This window comes from Apus apus, chromosome 21 (genome assembly GCF_020740795.1).
Source record: "Apus apus isolate bApuApu2 chromosome 21, bApuApu2.pri.cur, whole genome shotgun sequence".
In the NCBI taxonomy this organism is placed as follows: domain Eukaryota; kingdom Metazoa; phylum Chordata; class Aves; order Apodiformes; family Apodidae; genus Apus; species Apus apus.
The window spans coordinates 5,080,181-5,104,326 of NC_067302.1; the positions used below are offsets into that span (position 1 = coordinate 5,080,181).

At 58.7% G+C, this 24,146-nt stretch overlaps 1 protein-coding gene across 1 annotated transcript in view; it reads right to left on the minus strand.

Moving 5' to 3' along the window:
* The window catches only part of MACF1 (microtubule actin crosslinking factor 1), a 141,900-nt gene that overhangs the window by 96,824 nt on the left and 20,930 nt on the right, over positions 1-24,146 (minus strand). The window contains 7 exon segments of the mRNA XM_051638175.1: positions 59-165; positions 255-367; positions 651-817; positions 6,390-6,482; positions 8,094-8,171; positions 10,844-10,933; positions 12,029-12,090. Coding sequence (XP_051494135.1) covers positions 59-165; positions 255-367; positions 651-817; positions 6,390-6,482; positions 8,094-8,171; positions 10,844-10,933; positions 12,029-12,090 — 710 coding nt within the window.

Below are 24,146 nucleotides of genomic sequence, written 5' to 3' on the forward strand. Positions count from 1 at the left end.
CACAACCAGCTGCCTCCCAGGTCACTGTCCCAGCCTCCCAACCCGCCGCGATGCTCACAATGGCGCTGATCCCTTCTCCTCCCTCGGGGACTTTGGGAAAGGCATCGTAGATTGAAGACACGTAAGTGATCACGGATTTCTCATCCGGAGAGGGGACGTCCACATCTGCCAAGGGGGAAGCAGGAAGGCAGTGAGGACCAGGAGCAGGCGGAGGTGGGCATCCCTTGCACCAGCCACGTGCCCTGGCCACCCACCTTCGGCGTCCAGCAGCCGCGTCACCCCCAGCCGCTCGGCGATCTCGAAGGCCTGCTCCAGGTTCTCCCGGTTACTCTGGATCTGCACCCTCTCCATGTCCACCAGATCTGGCCTGCAACACACCCACCAGCATCACGACATGGTCAAACACCAGGTGCCCAGGGCAGAGAGGTCCTTTCTTGCACCACGATGTAGTTATTGCTCTTTCCAAACATCCACCCCCCCAGCCACCTGGAGGAAGGGATGATTTCCAGGTAAAAGAGCCACGGCTCTCTGCAAGCCTCACCCACATCTCCAACCACTCCCCACTGCAGCAGCAGGCAGGAAATCTCAGGGAGGTTCCCCAGCCCTTTTTCCCACCCAGACCATGTTCTCCACAGCTCCCTTCTACCTACCTGTATCTGTGGATGAGCGCGTTGAACATCTTCCCGTCGCTCCAGCACGATGAGAAGTTGGTGCACTTGACACCAATGTAACCCGCTGTCACCTTCTGTGTCCACAGAAGAAGCTTCTCCTTGGCTGACATGTCCCCTGACTCCCCACTGATGTAGATGTCAGAGATCTGTAAGGAAGCAGCACAGCCATGTGATGTGAGAGGAGGGATGACATGAGACACGTCCAATTGCTATGAACTTGCCTAAAATCTGGCTGCTACCAGGAAGGGTGGGAGGAAACTCCTGGTCACCGTGGGGGTGAGGCCCAGCACCCACCACAAGGAGATCCAGCACCCTCAGACACTCTCGTGCAGGAACTGTCAGCCCCATCCAGCAGCACCCAGAAAGAGGAGGGAGCACCCAAGAGAGGACCACTGATGCAAGCCCTTGGTGAGGCTGCCAGTGTGGTGGGAGATGCTCCACCTGGAGCATTATGTTGTCAAAAAACCAAACCAAACAAACAACTTAAGAAGCAGGAAACATCTCTTGGAGGTGCTGATTGAGAGGATGTGTGGGGCAGATGTCCGTCCTAATCTCCAGCCCGTGGAGACGCTTGGAGAGAGGCAACCAGCTCCATCCCAGGGGAATAGGGAAGGATGGGGACAAGGCTGTTGTGTCCCCCTCTGCTTTGCCGTGCCAGGGCTGCTGGTGGCATGACCCATTTCCCCAACAAAAGGGACCGACAGCCCCAGACCCTCTCAGACAGACACACGGGGCGGGCTCCAAATCCCAGACTGGCACGTGACGAAGCACACGTGTCTCCACATGCCAGCACAGCTCTGATTGGCATGGCTTCTGCGCCCCCCCACTGCCATCCCAGCTCCCCAATTAGTACAAATACCTCCCCTTAATTAAGGGGCAGACAAAAGGGGAGGATATGAGCCGTGCATATCTGCCAGGTGCCTGGGGCAGGACTAGGAGGGCTGTTTGCTGGATCCCTCCTCCCGGCAGAGCAGGAAGGTGTGCCAGGATCCAGCCCCACCCACCATGGAAAACACTCAGTTTCTTTATTCCCCATCAAAACACACCCACTGGGGCTCTGGCATCACACGGGTCCCAGCTGCCAGACACCCCTTTGCAGGTGGGATGCAGGGACCCGTGGGATCCGAGCCCCTCTGTGCTGCCTCACCCGCCTGCCGGTGGGGAGGATGGAGGATGCTGGAGGATGCTGCCTGGCTAGTGGTGTGATTGGTATGCTGCAGCTCACCTCCCTCTCCCCACTCTGATACGCTCATCACACACACAACTGCTCTTTGTCAGCTGCTGGCGGTGCTGCCTTTAACTCCTCCAGCCCCGGGACTGGGTTTCCTCACAGATGCCGGGACTCGAGCACCTGGCAGCATAGCCAGGAAGAAGGTGAGTGGGATGGAACCCACCATGCCTGCAGGGAGGGACCCACAGACCTCCTCCTGCCCAGCACCCCCTTATTGGTCACCTGGCAGCTCTTAATTAGGAGCAGGATGAAGTCTTCTGCAAACCCAGCCTTGGGCGATGCCCCTCCTGGTCTCCCCAGCGCCACTGCCCATCGGGGAGCTCCTCACAGCACCCAGCTCAGATCATTCCTTTATTCCTTCACATAGCACCAGGGTTCTGCAACCACTGGGCCTTTCCCTAAGGGTGTCCTTGCAGGAGACCCTCCTAGAGATGTGCTTATGGAGGTGCAGGATGCGGCACCAGCTCCACCCTCCTTTCTTCACATGTCTGTGTCAGGACAAAGATTTAGGGAGGCACTGGCGAGAAGAGAGAGGGGAGGGAAACTCACAGGAACTGGGGCCAGACCCTTCCAACATCAGCTTTCAAGTATCAAGCAACTGGTGGCAGGACACTGAAGGCCAGATGGTGGCTGTGGCACTGGTCCCAACCCAGAAAAGGCACAAGGGGACCACAGCCCCTTTCCTGCCCCTCCAAACATGGTCTCATCCTGGGGCATGCAGAACTTGACCAAAACCCACAGGCACCTTCAACCTGCCCTGTCACCCCCAAAATGCAACCTCCAAAAAACAATAAGGGGCTCCAAAACCCAGCATCATCCCTTCCTCTTCCTTTCAGAGCTCGCTGGAGCAGGTAGAGCCCCCACACCTCTACATCCCCCCCACTGCCACCCTCCTTGGAGCTGAGAGCGGGGAGGGGACACCACAAACTCATACCCGACCCAGCAGCCCTGAGGTGCCACCAGTGACAGCAAGCACACTGCAGACAGCAAAGGCAACAGCACCGAGAGCCTGTGTGGCCTCTGGTCACACCCAACCACTCCCTGGTCACCCGTGCCTGGAGCAGAGGGGCAGGCCAGGCCAGTCCTGGGGGGATGCTTTCCCAGTAGAGACTGTCCAAGGGGAAAAGGCTTCAGGAGTTTTCTGCACCAGAGTCCTCCCACCCGCAGGAGCAGCACCTCACCAAGCAGCACCTCACCAAGCAGCACCTCACCTCAGCAGCACCTCACCTCAGCAGCACCTCATCAAGATGACCATCCCCAGGGGCCACCAGGATCTGGAGTCCACTGAACCAGGCCCCCCCCCCCCACTGCAAAAGGGGACCAAGACTCCAAGCAGACACTGACCATTCCTTCAGCTGTCCCTGAGCTCCCCCTCCGAGCCCAGCCTGCCACAGCGAGCCTGTGGCCACCTTCAGAGGGAGATGCCATGGTCCTCCCAGCTCCAAAGCCCTGGGCTGGCCGGCGCGCCGGGTCGCTGCTGTACCCCGAGGAGCTCCGGGCCGCGCTGATGGAGGACGGGCTGCAGGAGGCTGGCAGTCCATGCCTGTCCCCCTCCTCAACTCGAGATGGTGGCAACCCTGAGGTCCTCCCCACGCTGGGGTTTTCTAGCTGATCCACCATGGGGGACGGCGTCGACAGCTCCGAAACGGTGCCCGGCTCCGCTGCAGAGGAGCAGGTCCATGCGGCACCGGAGCCGAGATCGTTGCTGCCACCTTTTCTCCAGGCATCCAGGGCGCTGCTGGTCCCCGGCTCCCAGCTCCTCCCTGGCTCCTGGCTGGACACAGCCCCGGCTGGGGCCAGGACGGGCTCGGCGGGGCCGTGTGTCCCCCCGCGCAGGGGCAGCAGCACAGCTCGGCGGCTGCCGGCCCCGCTCCGCTGCAGCTCCACCAGCCGGCTCACCGCCTTCTCGCAGTCCTTCTCGGCCGGGTTCTCCAGCAACCGGGCGATGACGGTGGTACCTCCCTCCAGGGCAGCTCCGGCCGCCCTCGCCCGCCGCGGCTCCAGCACCAGCCGAGCTCTCTGCACCTCCCCCTGGAACCGCTCCTTCACCTGCACGATCAGCCCGGGCTGCGGAGCCGCCGGGCCGGGGTCCCCGCCGCGCTGCCGGCTCCCGCCGGGCTCCTCTCCTCCCTCCTGCCCAGGAGCTGCCTTCGACTTCAGCGCCTCCTCATCCTCATCCCGGGCCGGGGACTCCTCCTGCGGGGCCGCCTCCGGCATCGCTCTCCTCTTCCCCTTCCTCCTCCGTTTAAAGCGGACCCTTTTTTTAGGAGACAGCGGCGCCTTCCCCGCAGCTTTTTCCTTCGGCTCTTTAACGCAGCCCAGAGAATTCCCCATCTCCCCCCCGGGCGCCGGCAGGGACGGCAGCTCAGCGAGTCGCCGGCTCCCAAATCAATCCCGAGCCGGGTTTCATGGAATCAAACGCCCACCCAGCGCCGTGCCGGGTCTGTCCCTGGCCACCTCTCCCTCCCGCCAGCCCTGCCGCTGCCACCGCCGCTCCAGACAGCCATCTTACAGCCTGGGCGCTGCGAGGAGACAAATTCAAAGCATCTCACTGCAGTTCAGAAATCACTTGACCTAAAAGCAGAGGGAGCGGGGATTGGCTGCGGCAGCCGGCTCTCCAAACATGAGGTAATTGGAGCGCGGCCCTCGCCAACACAAACAGGGAGCAGGGAGAGGCTGGGGAGGGGGGGATTAAAAGCCACAAAACACGGGGAAGGTTGGCAAAAGGTAGGATAAAGGAAGGGCTGGGAGAGAAAGGAGGAGGAAAGAAAAAAAAAAAAGCAGGGAGGAGTCAGAGCGGCTCGGCAGGAAGGATGGGGATGGGGACGAGGAGCCGCCGCGCCGGCTCCTGCAGGGGTGTTTCTCTGCAATTCGGGAGGTTTGCTCCTAAATTCTTAATGCTGAGAGACCAACGAGACCGGCTGCGGCAGCGCCGGTGCTGCTGGCCCCAGGTCCTGCCTGTCTCCTGCCCCTGTTGCTGCCCAGGGCGGGGGTTTGAGGAACATGCAGCATCCCGACTCCTCACGCCAGCTCGGAGGGACAGGAGAAGGATAACAGACGCCAAAAGCAAGGACGAGACAGCAAACGGGGAGCAGGAGCCACTGGCCCACCCTGAGCTCCTCCCAGGGGCTCTCCCAGCCGCCTGCCCCCAGGCAGCAGCACTGGGACACGGGAGATTAAGAGGTTCACAATGGAGCTACAACCCCAGAACAAATTGTTAGCGCAGGCAGAGAAAGGACACGCAGGCTCACAGGCACCGGCCCCGCTCCCCCGGGGCCCCCTTGTCACCAATCCTGTCCCCCAGGGCAGGGTGGCAGCGTCCCCTCCCAGCTGGGTGCAGAGGAGACCCAGGAGCTCCTCCTTGGTCCCCTCTCTGGTCCCCTGCACTAGGGAAGGGCCACCAAGAGGACAGGATGCCACCCAGCCATGGCCCCAATGGAGATGACAGTGACTCATCAGCATCCAGACCCTGCTCGACCCCGGCTGCTTCCCAGGGCCAAAACCCCAGCAGAGAGCCTCGTCAGCAGCTTTACATCCATTTTATCCCCATGCTCTCCCTCCAAAAGCCTCTTCCCAAGAGATACAGCTCAGGAGGGGCTCACCCAGTGCACGGGGCCAGCCTGGCCATGCTGGCATGGGGGACACGTGTGGCCCGGGTGAGGTGGCAGCTCTTTGGGGCATTGCCCACTCATCCTCCAAAACTGAAAAGCTTCCTTAGGAGATCTCAAAGCCAGGATTAGACTTGTCTGGGAGATGCCAGCAGGGATACAGCAGGTCCCAGGGGCTTGGTCCCACAGAGGTGACAGCCCTAGAGCTAATGGCACATCCCTAACGAGCTGCTGGCAGCAGAACCACCGAGCAAACCTCACAAGCCAATGCAGTGGTGACATTAGGAGCCACTCCTTGTCCCCCTGAGGGCACCAAAGCTACAGCCAGATAATTCAAAGCTATTATAGACCTAAGACCCTGTTTTGCACGATCATCTACAGCAAATGATTGCCAGAGATGGTCCTGAGCGTGCTCCCCAGCAGGGTCAGGGAGCCTCTCCCATCCCTGTCCTGAACCACCGTCACGCAGCCGACATTTTCCATCCCAACAAAAGATCCCATGGCTGCACCAACCCCTCAAAGGCCCGGGAGCACCTCGGGATAACAGCCCCACACGGGCCTCTCCAAATTTGCTCTTCTCCTCCAGAGACTCAGCTGAGCAAACAGCCACTGCCAACAACCCTGGTGCCAACCAGGAGGTCACGGCAAACAACGCATCATTAGTGATCTCGTTATGTAAATGATGAGAAGAGGGTGTTGCCCATGGAGCCACGGGTCTCCAAGACACCGCAACGTGTGGTGACCCTCCGGACCGACCCGCGTGCCAGCATCGCCACGGAGCACACGTACACCAGGACAGACACCAGTGCCCTGGGAAGACAAGGTGCTCCCTCCCACCATCCACCACGTGTCGTGCAGCAAGAAGCTCTCAGGACCTACCTGGAAGTGGAGGATGATGGTCCATATGAGCCCCAGGGTGAGCTTGGGATTGCCGTCCGTAATGTCATCGTTGCGGATGTTCACCAGCTTCACCTGAAAGAGAAGAGACAAGGTCAAAGCTCCACATCAGCCTCACCCACGGACAGTGTCCCCAACCACACTGTCCCCATGGCCATCCCAAGCACTCTGGAGGGGACAGACACACACAAGACCCCAGTGCTTCCAAAAGCAGCAGCGAGGCCACGCTGTGCTCCAGCTCGGGAAGGGGAGAAGGCAGGATTTTTCCATCCATCCAGAAGTGCTTTCCCAGCACTTAACAGTTGCTTTCAGCTCACATGGAGAAGTCCCTGGTCCCCAAAGCCCTGAGCACTGGTGCATAATTTAACAGCTACAGACCACAGAGCATGGTTAAAGGAGGATGGCCGAGCTTCATTAACTCCCTCCCGGGTTCAATCCAAGCTGATGATCGATCAGCCCTAAAAAAGGCAGAAACCCCAGTGCTGCCCTGGCTGAGGGTCCAGCACCCACCAAACCCCCTGTCCTGCCAGACTCCAGCCCCAGGCAGTCCCAGGGTTGCTCCCTTCCACCTCTGGAGGTGGTTTAAATGCATTTGCAGTCCCTGAACCCTATGGAGATGCCTGCAGCTCTGGGAGCACCAGCCTTGGCACCTCCAGGGGATGCAAACCAGAGTGGTCCTGCCCGGCTGCTGCTCCCACCCTCCTTGCAGCTGCTTTCCCAGGAGCTGCCACATGTTTTGGGCCCCTCTCCCCCTGTGGGCTCCCCACAGGGGTGTCCCCATTCCTCAACACTCCATGGGACCCCACCAGCTCTAGCAGGAGCATCTGGGGTAAGCTGTCACCAGTCCATCTCGCTTCAAAGGAAAAAAAGCTGTTTCATCCAAGTAGAGAAACAAGCTCCCAAGAGCCTCGGGCAAAATGTCTCTGTCAAGGGTTGGGGAGGAGAGGAGGGGCTGGAAGCTGCTCATCCTCCCTGGAATGGGGCACGTGCTTGAATTTATTCAGTGCCCTCAGGCCAGCAGAGAGAGAAAAATCTGCTTCAGCATGAACCGGTACAATTTATCATCATCTGGAGGTATCTGAGGAGCATCACAGTGAGGAGACCTGACCCAACAGGTGGAACAGGACATCCAGCCTCAGGGCTGCGGGGGTTTCACCAGCAGAGCCAACAAGTCTCAGGATGCATCCCACTGCTCCAGGCAGGATCTGCCCAGGGGTGGGCAGGATGCCTGGGCCTTGCCAGCTGCACAAGCCCAAGAGCCAGGAGAGGCCCAGCACCTCTCCCAAAAGCCTGACATGGGCTCCAAAAGCCAAAGGGTGACCCTGCCTGGGAGGGCACTATGTGCTGGGGCTGAGCAGGAGCTGTCTGCCACATCTCTCCCAAATCCAGGGGAAGGCACAGACACTCTGCAGCCACTGGGATCTGCCAGGGAGCCCCAGGTGAGGCTTTTGGGGCACAGAGTGATTCCAAGACCCCTCCCCAGGACTCAAGTTTGATCCTTCATTTGATACTCATTTTTGTGCCCCACAGACGGTTCTGAGAGCACACAACAGGGGGAAAGTCCCTTGACACCCACTGGCACCAAGGGAACAGGCACACCAAGGCACAGACTGACACCCTTCCCAAGCCCTGACCAGGAGGAGGAACCACAGCTCTGCTTCCAGCTGAGCCAAAACCAGCCCTTACCTGTCGCTGCTTCAGGAAATCCAGAGCGATCTGCACGTTCTGCAGCCGGTGGAAACGCATCCGCCCCTTCTCACGTGGCTGCAAGGGAGAGAAGCAGCAGGTTCAGGTGGGGCTCTCCAGGCTGGCAGCACCCCCATGCACAGCCACAGCCCCCACATGCCCCTGGGAGCTGCCCCATAGGCTGAGCGTGACCCCCCCTGCACTCCACACCCCCTGATCTGTCTTCAAGTGTGAGGGTGGTGAGAGCCTGGCCCAGGTTGCCCAGGGAAGCTGTGGCTGCCCCATCCCTGGCAGTGTTGAAGGGCAGGTTGGATGGGGCTTGGAGCAGCCTGGGCTGGTGGGAGGTGTCCCTGCCCATGCAGGGGATGGGACTGGATGGTCTGTAAGGTCCCTTCCAACCCAAGTCATTCCATGATTTGTGCTCAGGAGGCAAATCAAGTCATTGCTACACAGAATCCTGCATGGTGGGGCATGGAGGTGGGAACCCCTGAGATCTGGGCCTGCTCTGATTGCCACCAGGCCCTGGGGGTCTGCACCAGGCTCAGAGCCAGGCACTGCAAGGCTGCCAGCAGGATTGGCTCAGCCTCTAGATCCCAGGGCAGGATCTCCCCCATCCCATGGTCAGCCAGCCAAGCTGGGCTCAGCAAAGAGAGATTTACCAAGCGGGTACAGAGTCTGACCCGTCCAGGTGGAAGCAGAGCAGATCTGCTCCACAGCAGGGCATGAAGACCCAGGCAGGGACCAGCCATGAGTCCCCATTGATGGTGGAGAAACCCCAACCTCAGCACCAGCCTCCATGTGTGGGCAAGGGCTGCTGCTCCAGGCACCAGCTCTGAACCCCTGGGGAGAGGGGAGAGAGGAGCTGCCCTGGGCTGTGCTGGTCACTGCTGCTGAGGGGGGTCCAAGGACCCAGTGACTGAGCCATTCTGGCACAGGAACCTGGTCTGGATCAGCAGGAGGGGAAGGGTTGATGCCCAAATCCCAGTCCCAGTCTCAGGCATCACCAGGATGCTCTGACCCATGAGAACACCCCTGTGCTCCCTGCCTGAAAGGGAAGAGCTGTTCCTGCAAAGGGAACATCTCCAGGAAGGTGCCACAGCCCAGCTCCTCCTGGAGGGAGGTGACATTGTGCACAAAGGAATTGTCACCCAGAGGAAAGGGCTGGAGAACAGCCCCTTCTCTTGCACCTGAGCAAGGTTTTGGGGTCTGTCCCCTTTGAGGTAACCCTTGGCTGAGGCCAGGCTGTGCTTGCTCCCATCTCCACTCTCATGCACAGGTTCAGCAGTTGTGTCCCAGACCCCAGGGTGGTGGCATCAGCCCCACAAGAAGGTGCCCGTGCCCAGAGCCTGTCCATGCAGCGTGAGGTGAGCAGCCGTCACCGCAGCCCCCGAGGGGGCCGGGCTGGGAGCAGCGTGCAGGACCCATCCCTGGCCCCCCCGGCCCGTGGAGGGGACACATGCTGTCACACCAGGTGGGTGGCGTGCCCTGACTGCCAGCAGACACCGCAGTGCACGTGCAGATAACCCAGGGAACAGCCCGGGGACCAGGACCACGGCACCAGCTCCCCCTCTCCTCCACCAGCAGAGCCCTCACTGGGGCGAGGCGGGTGGGTTTGACCAAAAAAGAAAACCAAACCCCCGGAGAAGAAGGGAAGGTGGGAGCCCCCAAGGGCTGCACTGGACTATCTGACTGCACTCCGGTGTCTGCCAGGGTGATGCTGCAGCTGGGACCGACTCGACCTACTTCTTCATCATCATCATCTTCCTCCTCACGCTCTTCGCTGCTCGCACGGCACCAGGCTGGTGCTCTCACCAGGCGAAGGCTCCGCTGAGCTGGAGGCTCAATTTGCTAACGAGGAGGGGAGGGAGAGCGGCGATGGGAGGGTGACACGACAGGGAGACAGAATGGAAACCAAAAAGGCAACAACCCAGGGCAAAAAGGAAAACCAAAGAGCAGGGAGAGAGGGAGGAAGGCAGCTGGATCCCCAGCATGGGAATTTCCCCCCGGCTTTGGAAGCTGAAGGGAAGAGAAGGAGCTGTCTGGATCACCAGGAGTTTAATCCAGTTTTTCAGCCCCCACAAAAACCTGATTTGGCATCTGAGGATACAGAGGGAGATCTTCACCCAGATCCTATTTTAGGGGAAAACTAAAATAATTCCTGCTGTGCTACCCTGCTGCAGCAAAAGGGATCTTCCCAGGGCTGAGTGAATGTGCCAGTCTGAGAAGGAGGAGGAGGAGGAAGGAGGGGGACTCTGTAATGCTGAGGCACAGGAAGAGCTTTGCATGCCACTGGCAGCTCCAACCCAGCTCGAGAGGAGCTGAGCACAGGGCAGGAGGGTCAAATCTGAGCTAAACCACTGGGCACACTGTCACAGGAAGAGTTTTAGTCAAAGCCATTATTATCTGTTATTTTAAACACGGAGCCAAATCTAGAGGATGAAGGTGTCTGAGCCTTCACAAGAAGAGGACTCTACCCAGGGCCCCATAAGCCAGCAGCTTCAACCACACACTTTGGTGGTACCCAAGAGAGCAGCCTGGGGAACAGGGGGTTGAGTGACAATAAAGAAAATCATCATAACAAATAATAACAGCAATAATAACAAAAGAAACAACGACAGACATTCAAAACCAAAACTATGGCATAAGAAATGACAGTGGACGGCTGGGAGAGGAGGGGAGCAGGGGGAGGAGGGAAGGGGCTCGGGGTGGGGGGGTGGCAGCAGTGTCACTGCCCAGCCCTGGGGACTTACCAGCTTCACTCCTGACAGCACCTCCAGGAGGGAGATGAGGTTGTGACCATCCCGCAGGTCCTCGTAGAGGTCGTTGATGTGCTTGCGCACCTGGGGAGAGCCAGGGAGGAAAAGCCATCAGATCCCTTTAAGACAGTTATTCCAGAATTATCAGTAAGGAAAGCAGCTTCCCAGCTCCCAAACCACCTGGCAGAAGCTGCTGCCAATTTAACACATGGAATCAAACCATGAAACCATCTGTACTCCAGGCAATCGTGTCCTGTTGCAGGCAGACCTGAAGTGGTGGTTTCATTCCCAACCCTACCTTACATCTCCCAGAGCCATGTAGCTTCCAGCTGGGAGCAGGGGAGGTGTCCATCAGACAGGGGGCTGCCAGAGCAGGCTGAGCACACCCAGCTTCTCTCCCTCAGACCTTGCCCAGGGGTTTTCCTGGCCTGGGAATCCCTGGATATTTTCCCACAACCAAGATTTTGCTTTTTTCCCTCTCCTTTATAAGATTGAAAAAGTAATCCAAAGCCTGACATAAAAGTTTGCAAAGCTGGCAGGAAAACACAGCTGTGACATCTAATGCCCATGGACCATCAGTTAAAAAACCCTTGGCATTAATGAAGAAAAGCAGGAGGCACCTTGAGGTGTTGTGTGAATTCTGCTTAGCTACCTATGGCTGCAAGCACCTCCCTGCACACACTTTTGGGCTCCTCTACATGCAACCCTTAAAAGACAAAAAAAGCCCCTTAGTCCTGGTAGGTCCCACATTGGGATCCCCTGCCTCACCCTGGAGGATGCTGGAGCAGGAGGATGAACAGACAGGAGGGTGCAGGGGCAGGAGAAGGGGGGCGGGGGCAGGAGAAGGGGGGGCAGGAGAAGGGGGGGCAGGAGAAGGGGGGGGGTGCTCAAGCCTCATGCAAAAGCCAGGGCTGGGTGCTGAGGAGGTCAATGAAATGCAAAGGGCTGCCTGGTGATGTTACAGTGCCCTCCAAAGGCATTTCCACCGTCTCTGCTCTGAGTACAGACACTTAAATCCAGCGCAAAAAATTCCCAAGACCAAAAAAAAATAAGAAAGAAAGAAAGAAAGAAAGAAAGAAAGAAAGAAAATGTTTTAAAAAGGCATTTATCTGCCAGTCTGGAGCCAGAACAGACAGACGCTCACTTAACCGGCTTTATAACGAAATACATGACTCTTACCTTCATCAAGTGTTTATTGACCCATTTAGTGAAGGTTTTCTTTTGGACTCTGTCCCGTTCATCTGTCAAAGAGAAGACAAAGGCAGCTCTGGGTCAGGGCTTCTCATGCAGAAACTCAAATGACTTTGAAATGAGGGGAAGAGACAGCGGGATCGCTGCCGGTGCCAGGAGCGCCGGGTGGACCCTGCACCCGTGCAGGGGAACAGAAGCTGCTTATTCCCAGGATGGGGCCATTCCAGTGGCTCCAACATCTAGGGCAGGGAGGCACGAGGATCCCCACAGCAAGAACAAAATACAGTGCTTTTTTTTTTTTTGGTGGGGAAGTGGGAAATAGTTTTCTTTAAATAAAAGCAGTGCAGATGATCGGGATGGGTAGAGCTGCAGCTGGCAGCAGCAACTGAACCCACAAAATATGCCCCCTCCCCATGACCAGGACCCCTACACATTCTCATCTCCCCCAGGAAGTGAGTGAGTGAGATGAGCACAGGGATGGAGGTGGGGGTTGCCCAAGCCCCCCAGCTTTAGGAGGGTGTCCCTCTCCCCTGCCCTCTCCCAGGAGCTTTAATGCATTACATAAAGCCCACAGATGTCCACAGGTCTCCGCTGGGCACCAGCAGTGTGGGCAATTAGCAGCTTATTCTATCCCTGTATTTTTGGTTCATTGGATTGCCTGGATTTAACATTTATTTCTGTCCCGTGGCTCAGACGAAGGCGCCTTGGCCGGACGCTGGGAGCTCCAACTGCTGAGGGGACAGGGTGACAAAGTGGGTCTGTCCCCAGGGTGTCCCAGTCCCCAGGGAGCAGCAGGAACGTCCCCTCAGCCCTGTGGGTGATGGGATGGGAAACTGCCAAGCACTGATATGGGGTGGGGGAGCTGTTGGCAGGCTTTGTCCTGCCTGCTCTGGTTGCAAAAAATAACATTGTGTGAAACAAAGATGAGAAAGGAGAGGGCATGGGACAGGGGAGCACCACTGGAGGACCCCCTGGGGTGCAGGGGGGTCCCCACCTCCCTGTGCCCCTGCAGCAAGGAGGTTTCAGGGCTATTCCAGCAGCCAATCATGTGCCAAATGGGATCTCCTGGTTTTAACATCAACTCGCAGAAAAGGAAGTGCCTCGGTCCCAACGTCCAGCACGCAACCCCAAACCTCCCGAGTGCTGCCCCTGGGAATCCCCTGGATAAAGTGGGAAAGGATGAAACCTGCTACCCCAAGACATCCCTTCGATGCCACAGCTCACCAGTCAGAAACACCCCACGCTTTGGTTTTAAGCCAAAAATCAACGAAAAGGAGCAAATCAGAGTCCCTTGGCCCTGGCTGCCCAGTCACACTGTGTGTCCAGGCTGGATGGTCCCATGTCCCCTTCCCAGGGTGGGGTCCCTGCACTGGCTGGGCAGCCACAGCCCCAGGGGTTCTCAGGAAAACCTCCCCACATCTCAGGATTTGAAAGGACCACCTAACATCCCTCCTCCACCCAAAAGCACCGCAGTAAGACACATGGCATGTCACTGGCATGGTGCTGGTGAAGCCTTCCATGCCTCCCCTCCATCCCACTCTGTCCCCAGCCAAGGCTCGTAACCATGTCCCAAAAACCACCCTCTGGACAAGTCATGACTGCCCTCACCCCCCACCCCAGCAGGCTCTGCCCTCAGCACAGCCACTGAGCTGCTGCCTGGCACCACCGGCCACCGCCTGCAATAGGAAGCCGCGTCACCCCCACGTGTCCTTCGGGACTTTTCCTTATTCCGGCCCCCCCCATTGCCACAGTGCCAGGTTCCTTCCCAGCCCCGGTGTTAAGTCAGGGTGGGTAAAGCTCAAGCCAAGCCCTGGTGCTGGTGGCAAGGCAGGGGCTGCCCGGAGGCTGGGGGGGGAGAGGGCGGTGGGTACGAACCGATGCAGCACATCCGGCACACCAGGCAGGCGCTCAGCCGCCGCTTCTCCCCGGGGAGATACCGCCTCTCCATCGCTGGAGCCCGGGCTGGGGAACACGGGGTCCTGGCAAAGCAGCTCCCAGGGAAGGGTCTTCTGGTGGCACCAGCCGCTCGCCAACCTTGTCCCCAGCGCGTGAGGGTGGATGACTTCTCGGCCCCAGCTCCTCCCACCCCACCACTTCCTACCCCTGGTGCAGACACCGGCCGTTCCTCCTCCGGGGCATCGCTGCAAACCCCACCACCTCAACGGCCGCTGCGCTCGCCTTTCCTGCTGTGTCCCTTCTACAGGTGCTCCCAGCCGAGGGTGCCAGCAAAATCCTCACCAGCCTGTTGGTCCCAATGGCGGGCAAAGCTGCTCGGGAAGCTCCCAGCAAGGAAGGGCACAGCTGGTCCCTCCTACAAGTGAGCGGTGCTGAGCTCGGTGCGGCTCCCGGCAACCGGTGGGCCGGGGGTGCGGACGCAGGGTGGCCCCGTGGAGCTGGGCACTGCCCTGCCAGCAAGCTCCTGGCTTGTTTTTCCTCGTCTTGTTTTCCAGTTAATTGCACTGGGGACAGGAGGGACAATGCTGGGCTGTTCTCTCTGCTCTCGCTCGCCCGCCAGCAGCTTCTTCTTCCCAAATCATTTCCCGGGTCTGAAGCACCAGGGACGTGCCTCGCTCAGCACGCGGGGAGATAACGGGGGCCTCCTTATCACCACCTCTCTTCCTTTTTTTCTAAATATAGTCCCTCTGCAGACCTCCTGCCAGCAGGAGCCCCGGGAGGGCGAGAGGAGCTGGGCTGCTGCTGGGGGAAGGTGGGAGCGTGTCCCCAAGCATCGCAGGGAGCACGCGGGGACAGGGACGTGTCACCGCGTCCCACACGGAAAGTCGGCAGCGAGGCAACTCTGACACCGGATCCAGGGGGTGCCCACAGGCCAGCAGCTCCTCGACGTGCTCCCTCTTCCCAATTCCTTCTGAAATGTGGGGTTTTCTCCTCCTTTTTTTGTCCCATCTCACCATTTGGGTGGTTCCTGGGCTCTAAACAGATTACACCTCCCCACCCTGCAACCATCTGAGCTAATAATAATGCCTGGTTACTGCTTACTAACCATGTTAAGGCATTGCAAGCTTATCTCTTCCTGGATAATCTTTTCCAGAGTCACCCTGACAAGCAACTTGTTGCAACCTCCTCCCCATGCTGGTTCCCTCCCCTGTCTTGTAGGGGTTTGCTGGTCCTGGCCACGCAGAACCACTCTGTCACCAGCCAGGGACAGTGGGCAGAGGTGATGGCTGGGGCAGCAGGCAGGCAGGGCAGGGCTGGAGGGGAGGTCACAGCAATCCAAGGAAATCTGCACCACTCAGAAGCAAGTCAAAGGCAGTGAGGGTGACTGCAGAGCTCTGGACAGCAGGACACTGAGCAAGGGCAGTGACACAGGGGACATTGGTGGCAAATAGAGGCCCTGCTGCCAGCAGCACCAGTGAAAACCATACTCCGTAACTGACCATGCCCACACGACCACTCCAAAGCTTCCAGCACCACTGATGCCACCAGAGCCACACAGATGCTTCCAGTGCTTCTGTGTTGCTGCTTTCCCAAGATAGGTCAGGCTCGTAGAGACAAAAATCCAGACAAGCCAGGAAACAGCCCAGCTTGAGCCCTGCTGAGACACAGCCATGCCATCCCTGTCCCCACCCCTGCTCAGGCAGAGCCAGCTCCAGGGTGCAGGGACCACCACGGGACAGCCTGGGAATGCTGTCCCAGCTGCTCCATGGAGCAAGTGAGGAGCAGCGAGCTGCCTCCATCTCTGCTGCCTGCACCTCAGGCCAAGCCTCTGCAGGATCACAAGTGCTGTTTTCTTCCCTCCCCATCTCCTCTCCCCCCACTGCCCACCAGGGCACCATCCATCACATCCCCACCAACAGGGATCCCAAAGGCACCAGCTGCTCTCCACCACAGCAGCATGAATCCCTCACAGAGGGGCCAACAGCAGCAAGGACCAAGGACCAGCAGTGACTGCACAAGGCAAAGGTGGGTTTTTTGAGGTTTTCCCACTGCTGTTGATCTCCCCAGTCAACCCAGTTAGGGAGGAGGAACAGGGAAAACCATCCTGGCTCATAGCTTACATCCAACGCCACAAAACTGGGGAAGAAAAACTCCCTTTCACCACCCCACTGGACTCCAGGGCTCCCACACACTTGCCATCGTCACGGGGAGGGCTCCAGCAGGCACCAGAGACTCTCCCACCACCACCACAACACCCTGCACAGACATTTCCCCCATGGCAGCCTCCATGCTGGCAGCCTGCCTGTTCCCAGCAGCTCCCAACACGTCCAGCCAGGAGCTGCCATTCCTCCCAGGATCTCTTTCATCATCACTGGCTCCATCACCTCTCATTTCCTGCCTTGAGCTGCTGCTGGAGAGCCCAGACCCAGCTCCAGGTGCTGGTGAGATGGAGGGTGCCTGACCTCCTGGGATGCCCCTTTGCCATCCCTGGGAGGGAGCCTGGAGGTAGCTGGGGGGTTCCAGTGCCCCCCACCAGCTCCTTCAGCCCACTGGATTAAAAAGCCTGGAAGCAGCTCCAGAGCTTTCTGCTCCTCCTCATTAATTCCTGCTACAGACAAACAAACAGGGGAGACCTCAGACAGGGCCCTGTGCTGGACAAGGTCACAGAGATCTTGGGGACATCTCCAAGCCCACACCCAGCATAAAAGTGGCTCTGTGCATTAAACAGCCTTGGGGGAAGGAGGGTTTTGTTGTGTATAAACGCCTAGAAACAGATTTTGAAAGCACTGAAACCCATGATTTTGCTTTGAACTCCTTTGAGACATGCACAGAATGGGAAGGTTTCCCCCCACACCTTTTTTTGTTTGTTTGTTTGTTTGTTTGTTTGTTTGTTTTCATCGTGGTACTTTTAAGATGGGGGATAAGCAGAAAGTCTGGCTGGCTGAGGAGCACGAGGTACTTAAAATGTGCCGGCTGCCAACTTGCAAGCTGACATAATCCATCATGACAGGATTTACAGAGGCTTTCGAAACAGAGAGAGGAGGGGGCACCTGATTCAGCCTGGAAGAACGCAGGAGAGATGTGGTGGAAAAGGATCTTCAATGAGGGAGACACCTGAGAAGTGGGGACACAAAGGAGAGCTGGGTGGATGCTCAGCAGAGCTGGGAGAGCATCACAGGACAACAAAACCCACTGCAAGATGACCCTGGTCTTCCTAGACACTGCGCCCACAGCGTGAGTATTAGCTGACCTTGTCTGGGGGCCAGTGATGAAAGAAAACAGATAGTGAAGGTACCTGCTGCTTGCAATGCCTGGCACTGGGATTTTTTTCCAAAAGGGTTGGATTTCTGCTGGGCGAAGCAGCAGGGTGGGGTGGTACAGGGGTGAGACAGTTGAGCAGGAGGTCCCTAGAAGGAGCTGGGAATGTCACTGCACGACACTGCCTGGACAGTGAGACTAGTGAAGTGTATTAGGGACAGTGGGTGAACAGGAGGAACTGCAGCAGGGCTGGGTTCAGCGGGTAACAGGGCACACTTGTGCAACTCGGCCTCAGGACCTTGGTTTTAAGGGAGAAAGGAAGGAGTGTATCCCAAAGCAATCTGGGGGAAAAGTCCTTGAGCACTGCCCAGGCTCTGGGATCTGCTCATTCGTATGGAAATAGAGAAAGAAAAAGGGGAATTGGTCACGGACGCAGGGAGAGGGCCCTGCACGGAGGCACAGGCCAGAACAAGCACTGCTGGGAAAAAAAAAAAAAAGGAGGAATCAAAACAAACTAATCCCAGGAGGAAGAGGTTGGGAAGGAGAAGGAGCTACTGACTCCTCGTCCGGGGCCCGGAGTTACCGCACATCCCTGTAACAACTCCTCGCCCTCCTGGAGCAGCGGTCATGTGCCAGCCCTATTTTGGGAAACTGAGGCAGGGTCAGCCCCGGCTGCTCGGTGAGCCCGTGCCAGCAACGGGAGCAGCTCCCGGGGCCACGTCCTGTCGCTGCCGCCGCCGGTGGCGAACCGAGCTGCTGCCGTCCCAGCGGGAGGCAGAACACCGGCCACGTGTCACGGGCTTGTCCCGAGACAAAAAGCAGCCTCATCCCCGGGGAAACACCCCTCATCCCAGCCCTCCCACCCCCCACGTGTGCTCGGAACGGGTGGCGAGACCAAATTTAGGCACCGAATCCTCTTCAAACCACCACCCCCCCCGCCCCCGCCTGCGTGGGGACCGGGGCCGCCGGGAGGATCCCCATCACCACGTCCTCCTCCCCACTGGCCACAGCCATCCCTGCCACGGCTTCTGGGGAGGGAAAACATGCCGTGACCCCCCCTCCTCGGCAGCAGACCGGCCATCTTAGTGCCTCCCCCCGCAGGGACCACCCCTACCTTCTCTGCTGCGGCTCCGCCAGTACAGGACGCCGGCGATGCCCAGGACGTGGCTCAGCACAAAGGCGGCGGGGGGCAGATAGGAGCTCTCCGAAAGAGGCATCGTCCCCTATTCCCGGCCCGCTATCCCGAGCCCCACTCGGAATTTCTTCCTCCCGAAGCCGCCGCTGTCCGGCATCGCCGGGAGGGCGAGGGGACGGGGGGGGGGGGACGGGGCGGGGGAGGCCGAGCCGCTGCCTGCAAAAACTTCCCAAACTTCCTGCCTGTGCCTCTGCCTCCAGCTGGCAGTGTCCCCGGCGCTGGCAGGGCTCAGGGACAGACAGGGATGGGGCCAGGGAGATTTGGGAGCCGGGGGGGGGGAGGTGGGGGGGTGGAGGGAGAAGCGTCAGGCCGGCTCAAACATCTTTCCTCGGCGTTCAGGCAGCCAAACTTCATCCCCCCCCCGCCCCGCGCCGGGGGGACAGACGTCATCTCCTCAACTTCCATTCCCAGCCCCGCTGGAATTGGGTTCGGCGGGAGCAGCTGCTGCAGCGGCAGCACCGCAACAGCCCGACGCCCACCGGGGGGCTTGGGAGTGGCACCAAACTTTGCCTTTCCCCTCCCTAGACCCCCGGCCGGTGGCAGCCGGCAGCCTGGCATCCCCCCGCACACAGGCTGCCCGGCAATGCCCGCACACCCAGGGCAGCCGGGATGGAGCTGGGAGATGCGGACAGCACCTCGGGAGCATTGGAGGGGCAGCAGGTTGGGGACTCGGTGCCACGGGCTGGGCAAAAAAACTCTGCCCAGCAAGAGAGGCAAAAGCAAAAGCAACCAAATTTGGGCTGCTGGGAGTCGGGCACCCTGAGTGCATTTCCCTGACCCTCCCTGGATGCTCAGAGATAAATGTATGAATTGCCAGGACACTCCCTGTGCCCCTGGGGAAATGCCCACAACAGATGCTCTAACGCAAAAGGCAAAGGTTCATCCACCTCCAGCCCTTCCTGCAGCCCAGTGCCACCAGCACTGCACCGTGCATGGTGAGACTGGCATCATGCACTGTGAGATTGTGCAGCCTGGCCCCGTTTCTGAGCGGTTAGCACCAGGCTGGGCAGCACTCTGGGAGTTTCACTTCGTTTCAGAACCGTTTCCGGCAGCAGAGGCACGGAAAGAGCACAAGGAAACAGAGAGCAACCAGCCCTGCTGCAGCCAAGCAGCTGGGACCACAAGCAGAGCGGGTGGAGAGACTCCTCACAAAGCCTGGTGTGCTCTCAGAGCACATGGTGTGCCAGGTTTCCCCCCACCAGCTCCTGGGGGAAGAGACTTGCTCTGAGATAGGAAGCTGTACAGAACGAAATGCTAATTTTTTTGCCTTCTCCTCCCCAGAAGGACACAAACAAGAGCCCTCTGTCCTGCTGCCAGGGAAGGGGAAAGCTGTTAGGTGAGGATGGACAGCACAACGAGGCTGCAACCTCTGAAACCTCAGCACAGCTCAGGCTGTGTGGACAGTAAGAGCCCAGGATCACGTGTGTCCTGAGCAGCCACCATCCAGCAGCACCAGCTCCACAGCATAGGACAGTGAATCATAGAAAGGATTGGGTTGGAAGGGACCTTAAAGCTCATCCAGTTCCAACTCCCCTGCCATGGGCAGGGACACCTCCCACTACACCAGGTTGCTCCAAGCCCCATCCAACCTGCCCTTGAAAACACACAAACTCCAGGGTGTCACCCAGACACAAGCAGACATTTATATCACATTTATAAGCCCTGAGCAGCTCCCCAAACCCAACAAGCCACAAGCTGGCCAGGCCCACCAAGAAAACCATATCAAGCAAAACTTGATACACTCAAGCATTGCACCAGTCCATGGGGGGACCTGCACCCCCCACAACCTCCTAATGCCATTTGGGCTAATGAGATGGGTGACAGAAAACATAGTTACCCCAGAGTTACCCCAGGGCTCGGCGCTGTTGCAATATATTTTCCAGAGCTTCAGCCCTGCCCGGATGAAAAATATCCCAGCATAGTTTTCATCTAAAGCAATCTGCTTTTTGTTACGGCAGGGGAAGTGCTGCAGGAGCAATGACCTGCAAGCAGCCACCAGGCCACCATAAATGGGCCCATCGTCCACCCTGAGCAGGGCAAGTAGCTGCTGCAGCTGGATGGGGCTGGGATGTGCTGGTGGAAAAGGCTCCGGGAAGCAGGAGCTGGTTTTCCCCATCCCCTCACTCTGGCTGCACCCATGGGGGCTCCCGTGCTTCCCAAGGTGCTGCATGTGCAGAGGGGTCCATAAAATGCAGGGAGCACTGCCAGCTGCCCCACCCAGACAACCCTTTGAGCAAAAGCAGCTCTTCAATTAGACATAATAATGCATAAACATATACTTTTTGTATATCTATAAACATATAAATAAATAATGCCTACATTTATATATAAATACATCCCTCCCTTGCACCAGGAGATCTCAGGGACACTGGTGGTCCCCCCACTTCATCCTGCTTATTTTAACAATGTTCCCCCTCTTTCCTTTCCATGCTCTCACACAGTGGCCCAGGCTCAGCACACACTGGCCCAGCTGCCCCTTAGGGCTGCAGGAAGCCAACACCGCCCAGTCAAGACACAGACTTGAGGCACAGGGAACCAACAGAAGGTTTCAGGGTGACTTGTTGAGGTTTTGGGGACCCACCCAGCCCCAGATGCAGCAGCTGCCCTTCCCCTGCCCTCCCCCCCTTGCCCAGGAAACCACCCCACACACCCGACACACAAATACCTCATTTTAGTTCCTTGCAAGGCGGCTTTTTCAGCTTCAACTGTCACCTCAGCCAGGAAAGGAAAGGGGTGGGGAGAAGACATGTGTCTCCTGCTTGCTCAGGAATTTGGGGATTGGAGAGGCTGTGCCCCCCCCCTCCCACCCCCCAGCCTTGCCAGGCAACCCCTGTTTTATGGGGTGCCCTAAACAACATTTTCCATCCCTGTGCATCACCCAAAACGGGTCACCTCCATCACTGCCCCCACCCTGAGTGCACTGCCCAGGTTTTGGGGTACCCCATGGGATGGCTCTGGGGACACAGGCTGCCCCAGACCTCCTCAGCTTCCTTCCCATTTTTTGGGGTACCCCATGGGATGGCTCTGAGGACCCGGGCTGCCCCGGCCCAACTCTTGCTCCAGCCGTGCCTCTCACCCAGAGCTGAGTCACCCCTGGCTCCGGCCAAGCATTTCGTGGGGCCGATCCCCCCCCTGCCCTGTGCCTCCCGGTGAGTAATGCTCAGCCGACGCGGTCTGGCCGCGCTGCCGGCTCCGGCATCTCCTTATATGACCGAGGCCGCGGCCGGGCGGCAGCTCCCGGGAACCGGGCACAGCCCAGGCTTCCCCGGCACCGCGCAGGGGCTGCGGGCACCCCGGCGTGCGGGCGGGCGATGCCACCGGGATGTTCCTCTGTCCCCTGGGCGTTGTGGCCTCCCCGGAGGCAGCCGATGCCCCAGGGGCTCCGGCCGGGGACACGCGTCGCCGAGGCCGGGGAGGTGGCAGCCAGGTGGCACTGTGGAAACGCCGAAGCCCTTGTCACCAGATGGCGATGGTGACCGGAGCTGTCACCGCACCTGGGCAAAGCATCTGGGCAAAGCATCTCTCCAGGGCTCTGCTGTGCCCAGGGGAGATGAGGGGGGGGGAGGCCATGCCAGGGGCCCCAGGCAAGCCCACCAAAGTCCCCCCCCTCACCCGCAGCAGGCACTGCTGGAAGTGGAAGCGGTCATGAGCACACCAGAGGACACAGATCAGGGGCTCTCTGCAGCGGGGTCACCCCTTGGTGGGCAGGGGACACCCCACTCCCCACAGCAGGGAAAAGAGCCTGCACAGCGGTGGTGCTGAGCACACACAAACTCAGGACCATGGCACAGGAGCCAGGCTTCCTGCCAGGCTTCCTCTGCAGTGCTGTCCCATTTCTGTTGTTTTTTCCTCCTTTCCGGAAACTTTAAGGGCAAATCTCGGTCATTTATAACCAGGACTGAGGAGAGGAAAGGGAAGGAGACTCCAGGTTTCTAGATCAGAGATGCCCCACAAACACCCATCACATCCTGCTTCGGAGAAGGACGAGGAGCTTGGCTCCAGCCTCCACAGGGACTGGATGGGGATACTGTGCTCAGGAAAGGTCACTGCACCCCTAAAACCGAGCTGGGGGAATCAAGCAAACGCTTCATCTCCCTTCATCTCACCCCGCTCCCCAGCTTTTCCCCCTGCAAAACCCAGAGCTTGGCCAAACCCACAGCATCAGGCCCTCCTTGCCAAACAACAGCCAACGCTGCTGGGGATGGACAGACAGACAGACAGCTCAGCACGACCCATCCCTGGCAGCCGGGAGCACCCCCACGTGCCAGCAAGCACAGGCAGGGCCCTGCCGGGGCGCGGGGGCTCGCTCCACCCTGCCCGCGGCGCCAGGGAGCCATGGGAAAGGAAAGCAAGAACAAAGATGACGTTTCTTGTGATCCCAGCTATTAAAAACAAGGTGGGACAAGAGGCAGGTGGCGGCTGCCGGCGCTGCCCAGCACATCCCCGTGGGACGAGCTCCTCTGCTCTGACTGAACAACCAACCAACCAACCTCTCTCCTCCGCCGGTGAATCACCCGCCCGTGCGTGTGCGGGCAGAGCTGCCCGTCCCCTGCCCATCCCCTGGCCCGTCCGCCAGGCCCTGCCCACCTGCCTCCGGCTCCTGGCACTGCAGGCACATTCCCCACATTTAAACCTTTTTCCCTTCTGGCTTTCGTCATCCCGGAGCAGCTGTGGAGCTGTCAGGAGCGATGGGGACAAGTCAGCAGGCTCAGGTTGGCCCTTCAGCGGCACCGCTGCCAAACTCCTGGGCTGCAAAAGGTCTGGAAAAATCAGGGTTGTGACACCCCCCAGGGCAGCCCTGTTGCTTGTGACACTGGTGTCCAGGTCCCTGAGCAAAAGCAACACCCGGGACACCTTTGCCTGAAGCAGGATAAACCCAAACACTTTTACCCAACAGGTTTCTTTCACTTCAGCTTACTGAAGGAAAAAAAAAATATTCAGTAAAAGTGGCTTCATCCTGGTTCCAAGCAGGACAACTGGAAAAACCAACATCCCCAACACTGGATTTTGTACCAAGAGCAGGTTTGGCCAAGGAGAAGCGTCTGTGTGAGGGCTGAGGCTCCAAAAGCACCACTGTCACCCCCCACGTTTGCACGGGGAACTCAAGCTGGGCTGCCCATGCAGGGGGGCTGGAACTAGATGAACTTTAAGGTCCCTTCCAACCTTAACAATTCTATGATTCTGCAGCAGCCCCCTCCCCTCCAGACCAGCACCCACACCAGGAGGGCAACACAAGTGAGTATTTAACTGCAAATATCTCAGCAGAGGAGCTGCCCCTGCTGCCAAAGGTCAGCTGGATGTGGCAAAACAAGGGGAGTGGGAAGGGGGCTGCACAGGGGGAGCCTCAGATCCCCCCCATCACCAGCAATGGTAAAATCTGAGCTTCAAGGAACCGGGGAAAGGAAGTGCTGATGATAAGAACAGAGATGTTCCCCTTTCCAGCAGACGTCTGGGCACCAAAATAAGAATTATATCTTTTTTCCCTTCCCTTCCCACGTCTGAGTTGCCACCCCACAGCCAGAGCTGCTTTGGGGTGGTGGGGGGAGCTGTGGGATAGGACCCCAAGGATCACCTCGCTGCTGGGAGATGGAGGACAGGGGTAAGATGGTTTGGAGGAAAGGGGGGAAGCAAACACCATTCCTCACAGTTTTCATTCTGCAAAGCAAACAGCCGTGCCACCTGCTCACAGCTTGGTCATTCCCCAGCAGCATGGATCAGGGTCAACTCCTGCTCCTGGGCAGAAACAGTGGGAACCCC